General features: G+C 37.4%; 1 protein-coding gene across 1 annotated transcript; it reads right to left on the bottom strand.

Annotated features, from left to right (window-relative positions):
- Nucleotide 1: 1 nt before the first annotated feature.
- f5 (coagulation factor V) lies at nucleotides 2-13,170 on the bottom strand. The gene is made up of 25 exons (XM_082175322.1): nucleotides 12,966-13,170; nucleotides 12,484-12,566; nucleotides 12,218-12,340; nucleotides 11,557-11,769; nucleotides 9,943-10,104; nucleotides 9,642-9,863; nucleotides 9,308-9,473; nucleotides 9,042-9,222; nucleotides 8,833-8,929; nucleotides 7,809-8,014; nucleotides 6,995-7,145; nucleotides 6,689-6,901; nucleotides 4,386-6,588; nucleotides 4,109-4,277; nucleotides 3,774-4,010; nucleotides 3,390-3,606; nucleotides 3,097-3,276; nucleotides 2,909-3,025; nucleotides 2,739-2,810; nucleotides 2,573-2,658; nucleotides 2,326-2,481; nucleotides 772-916; nucleotides 540-691; nucleotides 264-446; nucleotides 2-171 (listed from the first exon to the last, which is right to left on the bottom strand). The coding sequence occupies exons 1-25, from the start codon at nucleotides 13,106-13,108 to the stop codon at nucleotides 25-27; spliced, it is 6,024 nt and encodes a 2,007-aa protein (XP_082031448.1). The 5' UTR covers nucleotides 13,109-13,170; the 3' UTR covers nucleotides 2-24.
- Nucleotides 13,171-14,575: the final 1,405 nt, after the last annotated feature.

Raw genomic sequence — 14,575 nt, 5'->3', positions numbered from 1 at the left:
ATTAGTGAAAGATGGTGCATGTGTTTATTTAAAATCACAACCAAGCAGCTCAATCCTCATAGTAATGCATTTCTGCCATCGTTTTGGAATAATTCGGATGAATCTGGAATATATTGGTGGGTAGATGTAGTTCTTTACTTGGCCATTGTTATCTGTGTTGCCTTGAAATGTCTGGAAATAAAAGAAGTCACTCTGTCATTCTGAAGACATAAAACACTGTTGTTTTTTCCGCAAATGTAATCCCAAAAAGTGAGGTTGCTTACCTTTTGTTCATAATCCTCATCATCTGTGTACTTTGTCCATCTTCTTCCATCTTCACTGTACTCCAGAGTATATGCTGTCACAAACATCTCATTTCTTAACGTTTTGGCCCCCTGTGTTATAATCCCAGTTATTTTCGTTATATCCTTGAGTTCCACTTGGATCCATGGCTGAATGTCATTGTTCTGTAAATTGCAGACAGTTTAGTGAGGCTTGAGGTTTGATTGCAGTGTAACAGTACCATTAAAGGTTTAATTTATGAGGTATGTCTTAGCTACCTTGGCTTGCCATGCATTGACGGTGCCTTGCTTATTTAAGCGTGCATACCAAGGATGCCACTGTCCAGAGTACCAACTGGAGGCCACAGAACTGGCAGTGATTTGAGTATCTTCAATGAGGCCACTTTCCATTCCCAATGGCAGAGAACAACCTGCCAACACAATGAGGAGGTTTGGTATAATATATCTGAACCATATAGGGAAACAAAATCTGTTTGATTTTCGTCCATACCATCAAGCTCACAACCATAGTACTCCAAACGGACAGTTGGGTTGTTGTAAGAATGTGAAGGATGCAGCCTCACGTATCGACCAATTAGAGGTGGGAAAAATATATTCTCCTTCATATTGGAAGCATCACTGTTCCCTTCAATAGCCTGTCGGCATTGAAAAACAAAGTTTATTGCTCACATCCTATGGGCCGCCCCTTTCACACCGAACACATTCAGATTAGATGAAGTGGAATGAAAAAGAACATGGGTATTGAGATGCATTTAAGTGATTAACTTGACACAGTATCTTAAAAATGTGGTGCTAAAAAAGCAGTGAGAAGCAGCTTCTAGGCCAAAGCCATCCGTCTATTGCAGTGGTTCCAAGTGACTCCAAGGCCCCCTAATGTCTGCAACAAAATTCAAAGGTCCCCCTAGCACTAGTTTTGTTTTCAGCCTATTTTAATCAATGGCCACTTCTAGTTTCTGTAAAATAAACTACAATCATTTCATATAAACTACACAATTTCAGCATTCCAGATTTTTGTAACTGAATGTTTTACATGACTTTTCATTATATAGGCTATCCAGGTTTTCTAAGACAGTGGGAACCCTGGTTCCTCAAAGAAAGCAAACAGCTGCTGAGGAGGTTAATTAAAATAATAAATATATTTTAGTTGTTTTAGCTTGTTTTATCTCATTTTAAATCATTAAGGCCACCTTGCTTAGGCCCCCTAGTGCTGGGATAGGCAACTTCAGTCCTGGAGGGCCACTGTCCTGCAGAGTTTAGCTCCAACCCTAATCAAACACACCTGAACAAGCTAAACAACACTGTTGGGAAAAGTTCATTTCAAATGTAATGTGTTACAATATTGCTTTACTCCCTAAAAAAGTAACTAATTGATTTACATGACTTTTTCCTCACCTGAGGTGGACTTGGTTGTTTGTTTTTTAATAACAAACCCCTTTTACTTAGTATGGTTGAACTGGATCATCGAAGGTCAGTAGCAATAAAGTGAGCTTAAATACATAAAGTATATTTGTTTTATTTAACATAATTAATGAGGTTGGTGTAATATTTTAAGTTTGGATTGCACTGTTTTATTCATTTTGAGGAGGAATACTGAATCTGCTTTTGTGCAAGTGAGATGAGTAAATGCATGCTCACACTTAGTCTAGAACTACAATCAATAACCATCATGTTTACAAAGTGTCGATCAATAAATGGGAAAACTCTACAAAAAAAGTTACTGAGATATTTTGTTGTAAATTTAAAAGTAATGTGTTACTTTACTAGTTACTTGAAAAAAGTAATCTGATTACTTGCGTTACCCCCAACACTGTTAATAAATGTCTTCAGGATTACTAGAAAGCTGAGGCAGGTGAGATTTATCAGGGTTGGAGCAAAACTCTGTAGGAGCATAGCCCTCCAGGACCATCCCTGCCCTATAGTGTTTTCTGTTTTTACATAGAAAAACCACTAAAAAGCAGCGAAGTGGAATGGAAAAACGTGTTTAGTGTGAACAGTTTGCTGAAATGTACATTTAGTGTACAACCACACAGAAAAAGTCACTTGCCTTTCTGACAGTATCACTGTCTCCCTTGTAGAAGATCCACTTCTTTTTGTCTGTACTGTAGGAAATGGTGTAGTTCAGCACAAAATTATGTGTAAAGTAATGCTTGGCTCCCTGTGTGACAACTTTACTAATCGCTACTGGCCTCTGAAAGTCCACCTGGAAAGCAGGATACAGCCACCTTAAGTTACTAGTCATTAGCATTCTTTATTTATGGGCTAATTGTCTACACACCATTATGATTGGTTACCTGAATATGCTGCCCTGTCTTTGTTGTACTCCATGCATTGTATTTCCCTGTATTATGTAGTCTGGCCAAATGAGGATACCATGGATCTTAAACACAGAGTTAAATGTGTTAATAGTATGACCAACCATGACTATAGTACATAAAAAGCTATGCTTTCAGATCCTACCTCTATAGTCTGATGCTGTTATGTGTTCATCTTGCACAGTTCCAGAGACGAGACCAAGAGGGTGATCGCAGACTGCAAAACAGACCAGGTAAGAATTTAAGGTCTGACAAAATCTGTTGTTTTCGTGTAATAAGATCAGCATGATAAATTACCATATGTCTATGTCATACCGTTATCTAACACAAGGAATAGGGTCTGCATTCCTCTCTGCTGTGAAAGTCCAACTTCAGACTCCAGCTGCCAGAGACCAGGCTTTGAAGGCAGCATTTCCAATGTGGCAAATCCACCTAAATGATGGGGGCTGAGTGTGAATGGCTTTTTTTAGGTAATCTAGGTAAGTAGATATCTTCTAACAAACCTGGTAAAAGTGGGTAAACACCCTGACGGTGGTCCTTTAACTCCTTATTTATAAATGTCTGACCATGGAAATGGACACTGTGGAGGTCTTTGGGAGAGCCCATGTTGATCAGATGCCACTTCACTAGCTGATTTGTGTACATTCTAAGTCCTTTGAGACTGTAGATAATTCCATTGATAGCTGATGAAATAAAATGTACAAATAAGATAGTATAAATATGAAGTAATTTTATGTAAAACAATTTTTTTATCTCAAAACTTGCACAAATAAATAGCTGAAAATAACTCTCTTACCGTCAAACTTTAAATTATCATGAAAGTTTGGATCCATGATTGCTCTTCTGTTTTTCCTTTCAATCCTCTCCCTATTCTCCTCGTAGTACCAGCTCTTATTCTCATCAAACGTCATAAAGAGCAGGACAAACTCTCTTCTGTCCACAGGCTTTTTAGCCAGTGTACCCTTCCTACACACCAGAAGTGGCCCGATCAGCCCAGAGTTCATATCTCTCTCCTATGCACGAAAGAAATTCAGTTTAAGTGAAAATGAATAATAGTCATTTTGCACTCGTTTTTATCCAAATTAACTTACAGTACATTCATTAAATGGATAGCTCCCTGGAGCAATCTTGGGTAAAGTGCTTGCTCCTTGAAGGAATATGAAGGAACATTCATGCTTACAGGATTCACTGCAGAGTAGTAGGCCCATGTTCGACAGTCAGATTCATTATTTTGAGGTCCAGATTTGGAATTTATAGTCCACATGTAGGTAAAGGTGCTGTTGGGTTGAACTGCATCGTCCTGTTTGTACCAGTACGGTGATTGGTCATCATAACTCAGGCCTTCCATTTGTTTTAAGTATTTTACTCCTTTTGCATGCAAAGAGTAAGGACGGCTGGCACGGTTCCTGAAAAATACCTAGCGCAGAAAACAGGAATGTAATTATTAATGTTTATTTAACAATGCTATGCATATTTAGTTAATGCACAAGCATGTTTATATATTGAATGGTGTACCAGAACAGTCTGATCAACTTCAGCTTTAATAACCGGACCCAGAATTCCCAGGTGTTCATCCATTTCCCCTCGGATGTCTTGGATACTAAAGGCGCTGTCCAGGTACTTTCTGAACACCACTTTTTTGAAAGCTGTGGGCCTCTCGTTTTGAGATGTTTTATCAAGCCTCCTTTGGAAACATAAAACAAAGTAATTTCACAAATGAATTACACTCTTTATTTTTATTTCTAGAAATGCAAAATGTATTATTATTTGAAATGCATGATGCTGACAGTACCTCTGCCCATAACCAGCATAATCCCATTCTTCCTCTTCAACTGAGATGAAATAAGTCCTGGTATTCTTGTCTCCAGCCATTTTTAAGAAATGCTGGGATGTTGTATCAAGAGCTGGGCTTTGAACATCTGCTGTTTTGCTATAAGGGTCTTTGTACTCTACATATTCATATTCTTCTGGGGGCTCAAACATACCATCAAAATCTGTTTCCTGCCCTTGTTTTGGAACATATAAATCATAATCATTGAAATCCCGTCTTGGCACTCCTATGACGATGGCTTTCCCCATCAAGTCGTCCTCGCTTGAGACAGGCTTGGTTCCCCTTGGGCTGAACACAGAAGGTCCAAAACCTCTTGGAGAAAGACCCCTTGGAGAAAAAGCAGAACGTGGCTGAGGCTTATACTCTTTCCTTTTCTTTGTCTTCATGCCATGTCCTTTTCTCGGCTTTACCCTTTGGTGAACTACTTTTTTTTTCTTTTCACTCTTTGGCTTACTTGAATTTGCTGTGTCTGTCATGTATTTTTTCATGTGATCTGGGATCTCCATATGAACAAGTTCGTGTTTGCCTTCATAACCCCAGTGCTCTTCTTTTGGGTCGATATGAGATGTGAGTATGGCCTCGCTGTGATTGTTCTTCAGATAGATGACCACTTCCTCTTCACCTTCGCTTTCTGAGACGTTTTTCTCCGGTACATTGAAAGGGCCAAGAGAAAAGGATGTATTCTCTTTACTGTCTAAAGGGAAGAACTCAAGGTGGAGGCTGAAGTCAGACAAGGTTTCATTTGAAGATTCAGACTCATTGCTCTGTGAGGTGCTGTTTCTCAAAGGCAAAGACAAATTGAGATTAAAAATGCTATCAGTTTCAGAATTTATCTGCGAAAACATCTCACTGGTGTTATTCCCTTTTGTGCTGCTGAGTTCCAGAATCCTTGTTGTGTTTTCAGTTAGTTCACCAATGTCCTCTAGTGTGTCCAATAGTGAGATATCATATTCCAACCTAGTAGTTAAATCTGTTGAAATTTCTAAGGGATAATCAATGTCCAGAAGGACAAATTTCTCCTCAACTTGTGTCTCTGAGATATTGGACAGAGAGTCAGGACTAGGCACGTTGTATATGAAGACGTGACCCGAACTATCCCGGTCAGAATCTGCTACGTCAGTGCTATTTTTAGCATTTAGCTCTTCTTGAATAACTGTTTTGTTTACTAAGGTTTGGTTTGATAGCAGGGGCTTCAACGCAGATGAATTTAAAGATGCATTATCATCCTCCATGGTGATGTTTCTTTCACCATTTGGAGCATCAGATGAAGTGATACTTGTATTAGTGGGGAAACTGTGTGTTTCATTCATTGTGTTGGTAATGTTTGTTTCAATTATTGGAGCATGAGTAGTATTAGCAGGGACACTTTCTGTCTCTAATGATGAATTGCTGTTTTCTGCTATGTTTGCATTCATTTGAATATCCAGAGTGTCGTTTGTGGAGACACTTTCCGTTTCATTCACTGGCTTTGTTGGTAGACTGCGAACCTTTCTTTCTACAACCGAAAAATGTGAGATAATACTATCTGTTTCATTGTTTGACATGTCCTCTGAATTGGAATCAAAAATGCTCACCATGTCTAGCAATGCCTCTTCTGTGCTCTTATTCAAGACTTTATATGAAGATTGTATCTTATCCAAACCAGCCACCTCAGCTGATAAACCATGAGTCTGAGTTTGATTGAAAGTACCTAAAGTAACATTGTGTGATTTGTATTTGTCCAACTCGTTACTTAGGGCCGGACTTTTTGTCTCAACAGTCGGCAATAAATCATCATCATGATGATCTGGCATCAAAAGGCCAGTTTGCTCAACTTCATCTGCTAAGTTGGCCGGACTTTGTGCCTCAGCAGTCGGCAATAAACCATCATCTTCATCTAGCATTGAAAAATCAATTTGCTCAACTTCATCTGTTAAGTTTTTGAATGTCCTCAAGCCTAAGAAGTCTGCATAGTTTTCAGTATCCTCGTCAACCATGCCAGGGTTTACTGGTTTTGGTGTCTCTTTTTTTATGTCAGTGATGGACACAGGTTTCCATACAGTGAATTTATCTGACTCATAATCATATTCCATTACATAATCTCTGAAGCATTCAACGTCGTTGAATTTCAGCCTCATGCCTTTAGTGGAATCATGAGAGTTCAGTGATGCTAAAAGCCAAATACCTATAAAGTGGAAAGTGTCATATATGAATGTGGAGAATGTGTATAGTCAATATTTAAATCTTAAAATAAAATAAAAATTATAAATAATTTGGATACTCACCTATATTAACCATGTTCATAGAGATAGTTTCGCCAGTCATGGGAAACAGACTGAGTATATCCTCTTCTCTGTTTTTTAGTTCAAATGTATGGCCATAAAAAGTGGCAGTCTGGATGTAATCTTGTGCGCCAACATTCGACACATGCCAGGTCACAATTTCACCATGACAAAATCCCAGTTCTTGGCCACTTTCATAAACATAACCATTGATTGCTGTAAGAGTTGATGCAATAAAAACATTATGTACCATATCATACCATGTATGAATCAACAACACTGACATGATTACATCAGAAAATCACTTACTGTGCATAACATTTGATATGTAAAACTCTGGATCATCTATTTTAACTCTTTTGGGGTCACTGCAGTATGTCTTAATGTTCTCATCATGGTACCAGCTCTTGTTCTCATCAAAAACTGTAAACATGGCATGCTGTTCTTTGTCGGCTTTTAGCTGAAAAAGAGAAGAATTGCTTTCGAGTGAGCTGCTTTGCGACCATCTTACTTAGCATGTCAACCATAATAGAGCCTCATAACTTCAAAACACTCTACATAAGCAGCAACTTCATAAACCATTACTCACATTTGATGTTAGCTTGTCACTAAGGTAACAATGTGGAACTCTATGCACAAGCCGCTATATACTGTATATATTATATCCAACTTATAGATAGACCTATTTTGCATTTTTGAAAAATGTAATATAGCTGTCCTGTAGCTCAAACAGTAGAGCATTGGCGCTTGCAATGCCAAAGTCATGGGTTCAATTCCCAGGGAAAGCAAGACCTGATAAGAATGTAAAAATGTGTACCTTGAAATGCAATGTAAGTCGCTTTGGATAAAATGTAAATGAAAAAAATAAGTATAGCTGTATTTATCACCACATTCTGATATCGTCTTATCTGTAAATGGTACACACAATGTTGCCCTATACGTATTTTAGGCAAAAAAAAAAAATAGTTTCTTACTTTGCTGCCTACTGGTTGGAACAGTCGTCCCATACAAGGTGCTCCTATGATGCCTTATATAGAGCCATTATATAGAATGGATTCATTTGAATTATTTGAGCATCTGACTCTGATTCAGTGACCTAATATTTCGCAAACAGAACACTTACCTGTATATTCTTTTTGGTGAGAGACTGGCTCTTACAGATGAGAAGAGGACCCACAAGACCAGACGCAATGTCTCGAGGAATGTCCACTGCACTGTGATACATCCTGGTCAGACATCTTGGGTCACTGTTCATTGGTACATCTTCCTCAGACACACTCCATGTATAGGTGTAGGTCTCTCCTGGCTGAATGCCATGTGTCTGGTTCCCTTTCAAATAAACAGCAGGTTTGTTTAAATAACTTTTCTCGGTTCAGTCACACTTGAGCTTTTATTTTACAATTTTACATGTATCTTCGCCATGGATAAATAAGTTTATAGATTAGAGCAGCATGATACTGGGGGAAAAAAAACAGACGATTATCAAAGGCTGTGATTTAAATAAATATGCATTGTTTGTTTCAGAGTGAAGCTGTTTCACTGTTCATTTACACGTGTGATAATTGTGTTTTCAGTGTATTGGAGCAGTTCAGTTCACAGTAAATGAACCGAGCTGCTCTGAGTCACAGTTATGTTTAGTTTCATTGTGTTTTAGTTTGGTTTTCTATGTTTCCTGATTTCCTGTGGTTTTATTCATAATTACCTAGGTTTCTGATAAATCATTTAGCTCCCTTGTTTTCTTCTCTGTATTCCCTGTTTTGTTCAGTTTTGTCTTGTATCATCAGTGTTATACATGGTTGTCATTGTTTCCTCCTGCGATCTCCTGAGATTTCTGTGTAGATTTAATAAAGACTCTTTTTGTTATCTACTCCTTTTTTGTGTGCTTCACTGAAACAAAAACTGGATCATGAGCACAGTGGCGCACTTACCTCTGAAACAAGCAATGCATATATTAATTGAATTAAATTGCAGCCTTCGCGATTTGATAATCACACTAAGCCATATCGCTATTTAGATTTTATTTAGATGAATTGTGCAACCCTATATTAGCGATATCAGAACATCTCCTAATGTTATATGCTTATTTAAATAGAGATACATTGATGAATTGCATGGGTGTGGTGCAGATTCATAGATATTAGACGAACCTCCCTCAGGATAACTGGCTCCTTCTGCTGCTTTATCAATGGTCAGTCCATGAGGATAGATACTATACGGACGTGATGCTTTGTTTTTAAAGACAATCTATAGAAACAACATCACAATCATCATGCATCCTGACCAGAAACATTGGAAATATTATACTGTTTACCTTTAATCACAAGATAAAATAATATGATTATGTGAGAAGCTGTACCTTTATGACATCTCTGATTTGGGCTCTTATCACTGGCCCGAGAATCCCAAGCTCCTTCTTTCTCTGCTTTTCTTCCGCTCTCTCTTTAAACGTGCCATCTTTATACTGGGTAAACACAGCTTTTTTGTATTTTTTACCTATCCGCTGAGACCCCTGCTTTAAATATTTAATCCGGAAATCCCTGAGTGGAATAAAGTGAGAAAAAAACATTAGAATGGAGCTCACCCAAGAGCATGTCCTGTTGATGAATCATGACACACACATACCCATCAATGTTGTCTGGCATATTTGGAGCATAATCCCAAGTGATCTCTTCTGCTGCTATATAGTAAGTCCACTCTTGGCTTTCTTGTTTCTGCTGGATAGTAATTTGTCTTTTTGGTGCTGTGTACTCATCACACGTCCTGATATTTAGATATCCATGCAAGCCAGCTGCAAATATGACATCACATGTACAGTGTATAGCACTGTAATCACTTTTATAAAGTACAAACTGTCAGAATTAATAGTTATTCTACAAAGCTATGAAATAGAGACTGTATATGTTAGTGTTTTAATGAATAATTCAATAAGTTTTGTGGTTTCTCTGGCAGGTCTTACCTTCCAAGTGCCTGCTAATGTGAGAGGAAAAGAGCCAGCGGCCGGGGTGGACACCAGTCATACTGGCACTAGTGCCAGTTCCACTAATGATGCCAACAGCTGAGGTTTTGTGCCCATCATGCAGAAGGACTTGCCCATTGAAGTGTACAGAGAAGAGCTCTGGCTCAGAGCTCATTCCCAGCAGGTGCCAGCTGACTTTGGAGTGAGCACAGATGTCCAGATCTGGAGGATGACAAGAAGTTTTATGCGTAAGTAGATTTGCAGAAATGAACATGCTATGTGTGAAATACATCAAACCAACCTGGTACAGAGCCATTTGTGTAGCCATTTATAGTGTATTTGACATCCTGTGCCCGCGGAGGGTCCCCTGTGCTGTACCAGCTCTTGCTCTCATCAAACACTCCGAACAACAGCACAGCCTCCTGATGGAAATGAATCTGATTTCCGGAGCTGTCTAGGGTGCCTGTGGGACAAGGACATATTCTTCTAAACAAACAGAGCTGTTTATAGTTGTGTAATTTCTGGGAAAGTCAAAATGATAAGCTGAGGGAAAGATGTCCCCCTTAAAAACACTAGTCTGCATTGTTGAACATTTGAAAATGAGTTCAGCATGTAGCCTACAGGATGATGATGCATCATTCAATGTATTACATTATTAACGGAAATAAATGAAGACATTCGACTGAGGCCACATTGTATATCTGAACTCCCATAAATGTTCAGGACTTTCAACCATATTCTAGGAAAAAACGCACTGTGTGAATGGAACCGGACTGGACATTTAGTTCTCTGTCACATCAGTGCGAGAGAGCCTCTCAGCTGCATAAACTTGCGTCTTCCGTGTGTTGCGGGTTTTCTTGTGTAGTTACGATAACTTGCAGTGACAGAGATAAGAGCTGTGTGATATCTGAACGTTTTAGATCCCAATACATCCAGTCACTGTTCTCCAATGGGGCTCATGCTAGTTTGGTGTTCTACTCTATAAAAGCTGCTGTTGTTGGTTAATGCAGATTTGACAGATAAACTCGACTTACACGTTCATACAGACAGTAGGCCTATTCGAGACGTTACTGTAAGTTGTGTGAATGAGACATTCTGAGATGCACATCAGTTAGTAAATGCGGTTGTCAATCTTCAAGACTGACAGTGAATGTAGCCTGAATGATTCGGTTTCTACAAAAATCACCATTTAAAATCCATAACAGGTCTGCAAGGATTCATGGCCAATGAAAATAGAATCACAGTTTAACCAAAATGAAATCACTGGTTTAACATTTGAAAGACATTATGTATGGATTTAAGAAACTGTTGTTCTGTAAAATAAAATTATTATTATTATTAAATGCAATTTTTTATTTTACAGTACAACTAGTATTATGGGCCTAATATTAGTTATATTTTTACTATAATAAAATATTCCATTATTGGTTTCACTGTATAGAGGGTTTTTACCTATAGTATACTACAATTGACAGTAAATCAACGCTTCCATTTTAAATCTTATATTTAAAATATAGCAGCTTTCTAAAGGGAGCATCTTGTCCCAAGAGTTTCACTTGAGCTTTTCACTTAAATAAAATTAAAAAAATAAGTGTATTGTACAAATCTAAATGAATTATGTCCACAACACTTTTAATATCTAACATGGAATACATTTACAGATCACTATAATATATAATATATCATATATCAAATATATCAAAAATATATAATTTAATCTCATAACTGTTCAGATATAATATATTTAACAGTCAAGGAAATAATAGCATAGCTATTTAGTAAATGTGTTGAGATTACATTTACTGGTCAAAAGGAAAAAAGATAAAGGGGAGTCTTAACCCCTTGTTATTATGACAAATGTCATAATAAACATCACATTTTAAATCCAGGATCTTGTTTTTTTTCTCTCACATACCTTTCTTGCAGATCAGCATAGTGCCTATTAACCCTGTGTTGTAGTCCTTGACAATGTCATAATGGGAAAGGTATGTGTAGGTGAGGCATGGGGGGTCCGCGGCTGTCGGGGTCACCTCAGATGTCACCTCCCAATAGTATGTGTGCTCTTGGCCGGGGAGAATGATGTCATCTTTTTTCTCAAGAAGTGACGTGTTGTCAAAGTATGAAGATCCTATATGGAAACATTAGTGGTGCAAAAAGGATGCAGCTTCATCATACACAAATGAAACTAATGATGATATGAATGAAATGATGTATATACGAATTAAACTAAACCATGTATCTTGGTTAACAAATTGTACTTAAAAACATGGAGATATTGTATAGGTAAATATTTATTTATGACTCAATGCTTTGGACTTAGGTACAGCCTGTGGTTAATTTGTATCCTGGGTTAATATTTCCAAAGAAATCAAACACAGCTGTTTGTGTTGCTCAAGGTGTTTACTCAACTAAATGATGATTACTAAAATAATCCATAATGTCCTTTAAACAGCATTCCTCTTGAAATGTATCATCTCTATTATTTCATAGCATCATGTCTACTTGTTTCTAACATGCTCTACGTTACAACACTATTGCGTCAATCATAATGTTACCGCAAACACATCAGAACACACCCTCTGACTGCTTCTCGTAAGCAATGCCGTGTGAGTGGATGCTGCAGGGATGATCAGCCATGTTCTTGAATGTGACAATGATTGTGTCGCCCTCTTGTCCGTGTAATGTAGGCCCAAGTAACCCTAGAACATTCGTTTTGAACAATCATAATTTAAAACTTAATGTAACAGTATGTAAATGACTTATGCATAAGCATGTATTTTCATGCATTACTAAATGGATTTTAATGTTGAAACAAAGTCAATAGGTGTTCGAAAACAGGTACCTGAAGACAAGGGATGTGTTTTAGGCTGTGTGAATCCCTCATTGTACTCCCTGTATACTACTTTTTTATACGATGGTCCAGTCCTGTGTACAACAACAATAAATATATTGCTAACATGAATTTTTATATGAAATTTTATAACATAAATGTTAAACCAGCTATATATATATATATATATATATATATATATATATGCTGGTTTAACATCTTGTCTATTTTTTATTTTTATTATTTTCATATAAAAATGTCCTTGTTTGCCTTGCATGTAAAATTGATATTTAAAATATTTTGTTTGAATGCTACTTCTTGTCAGATACTGTCTCAGGCCAGATATGTAATTATTTGATACAGTTTTACAACAGTGAGTTACTTTATCTCTGAAATACAAGAACCCAACAAATAAAAGACAAACCTTTAATATAACTGCTTCGAAAAATATAAGAATCAATTTGAACCCCAACAAATAATGTTATTTTTCATACCTTTGGTGTCCGGCAGATGTGTAGTCCCAGTTAATATTAACAGCTGCAATGTAATAGCGTCTCTCCACAGCTGTTGCACAATGACACAGGAATGCCAGAAGGGCCAAACCACACAGGGCCCCTGGCCGGGAGTGGAGTTTCATATCTGACAATGAAACTCCAGGTAGAAACGGTCTGTTCCGGAGTTTAGGAAATTCTGAACTTTCAGGGAAATGACAGTGAGCTTTATATCCCCCCACCCCTTTGATGAACACACACAGACACAGACACAGACACAGACACATGCACAGACACACACACACACACACACACACACACACACACACACACACACACACACACACACACACACACACACACACACACAACCACACAGAGACACATACTTTCACTTCCACGTTCAAGGGCAGCACACTATCATTATTAAAAAAACGGAAACATCTTGTTTTTGTTTAGTCATCTGTAGTACTCTGAGGCTTTTTGAACATGTAAAACTATTTTATTTGTGTAAGCAAATGTTATGTTGAAAATAATGGAAAACACTAAGTTTCCATGAACATATTCACTCTCAGAAAAAAAGGTACAAAGCTGTCACTGGGGTTGTGCCCTAATGTACAAAAGCTAAAAGGTAACAATATGTACACTTAAGGTACTAATACGTACTTTTAAAGTATGTACCATTTACAGGTAAATAAGGTACGAAAATGTTCCTTTTTGCTTTTGTACCTTAGCGTATTGCCCCAGTGACCTGATCTTCTTTTCTGAGTGTGTTTGTCAGTGCCATTTGAATCCTTCCCTTTAGTATATAATTTGTGCATGCAGGCATAGATTACACATATGCACAAATATTGCACATTTTCATAATGCAACCAGCTAACTACTATCTGCACAAAATGAAGAGGTTCTACGTCTACACCGTAATCATGAATTCAGAACTAAATGAATGTGGGCTTCAGTTTCCGTGAAATACCATCGTAACACTTTTCCGCCCCAGACAGCAATTCCATTATAAGGATTTACTCATAATCCCTTTGATTTCCCTTGAATAGTTTCTTAATACATTGTTTGTTTACAGTGTAAAAGTTGCATAAATGTGTGAGTAAAATGAGTCATGCATCTGAAGATTACTGTCTGGACTTTGTGTGCACTTACCTCCAACTCTATGAGCATCACGTCATATAATAATAACAATAATAAAGAAAATTATTACAAACCAAACTTTATGTGATTTGGCGCATGACTCACACATGACCACATTTCCCTAAGAAGTGCCTGTTGGGTGAAGACATAGGCTACTTGAAATTTCCTAACAAACTATCCTTGTTAAATGTTCCAGACAGAAGCTAATAAATAAAAACTTATTTATTAAACATTAAATACTCTACAACATTAAATAGCCTACACTTTAAAATGTACAGCATTGAACTGCATGCTAAAAGTGATGGGGAAATGTCTAGGTTTTGTCATCTGAAGAGAAAGCACTCAATTATTCAGTCTTACATAAATACTGTATAGCCAACAAATACTAGGCTACTTTCAATCCTAAAGTAAACTAACAAAAATACACTAAAATTTCAGAAGATAATTTTTCTGTTTATTTTTTTCAAGAA

This window comes from Leuciscus leuciscus, assembly GCF_965113295.1.
Source record: "Leuciscus leuciscus genome assembly, chromosome: 7".
NCBI classification, from domain to species: domain Eukaryota; kingdom Metazoa; phylum Chordata; class Actinopteri; order Cypriniformes; family Leuciscidae; genus Leuciscus; species Leuciscus leuciscus.
This window is presented reverse-complemented; position numbering and strand designations above follow the sequence as displayed.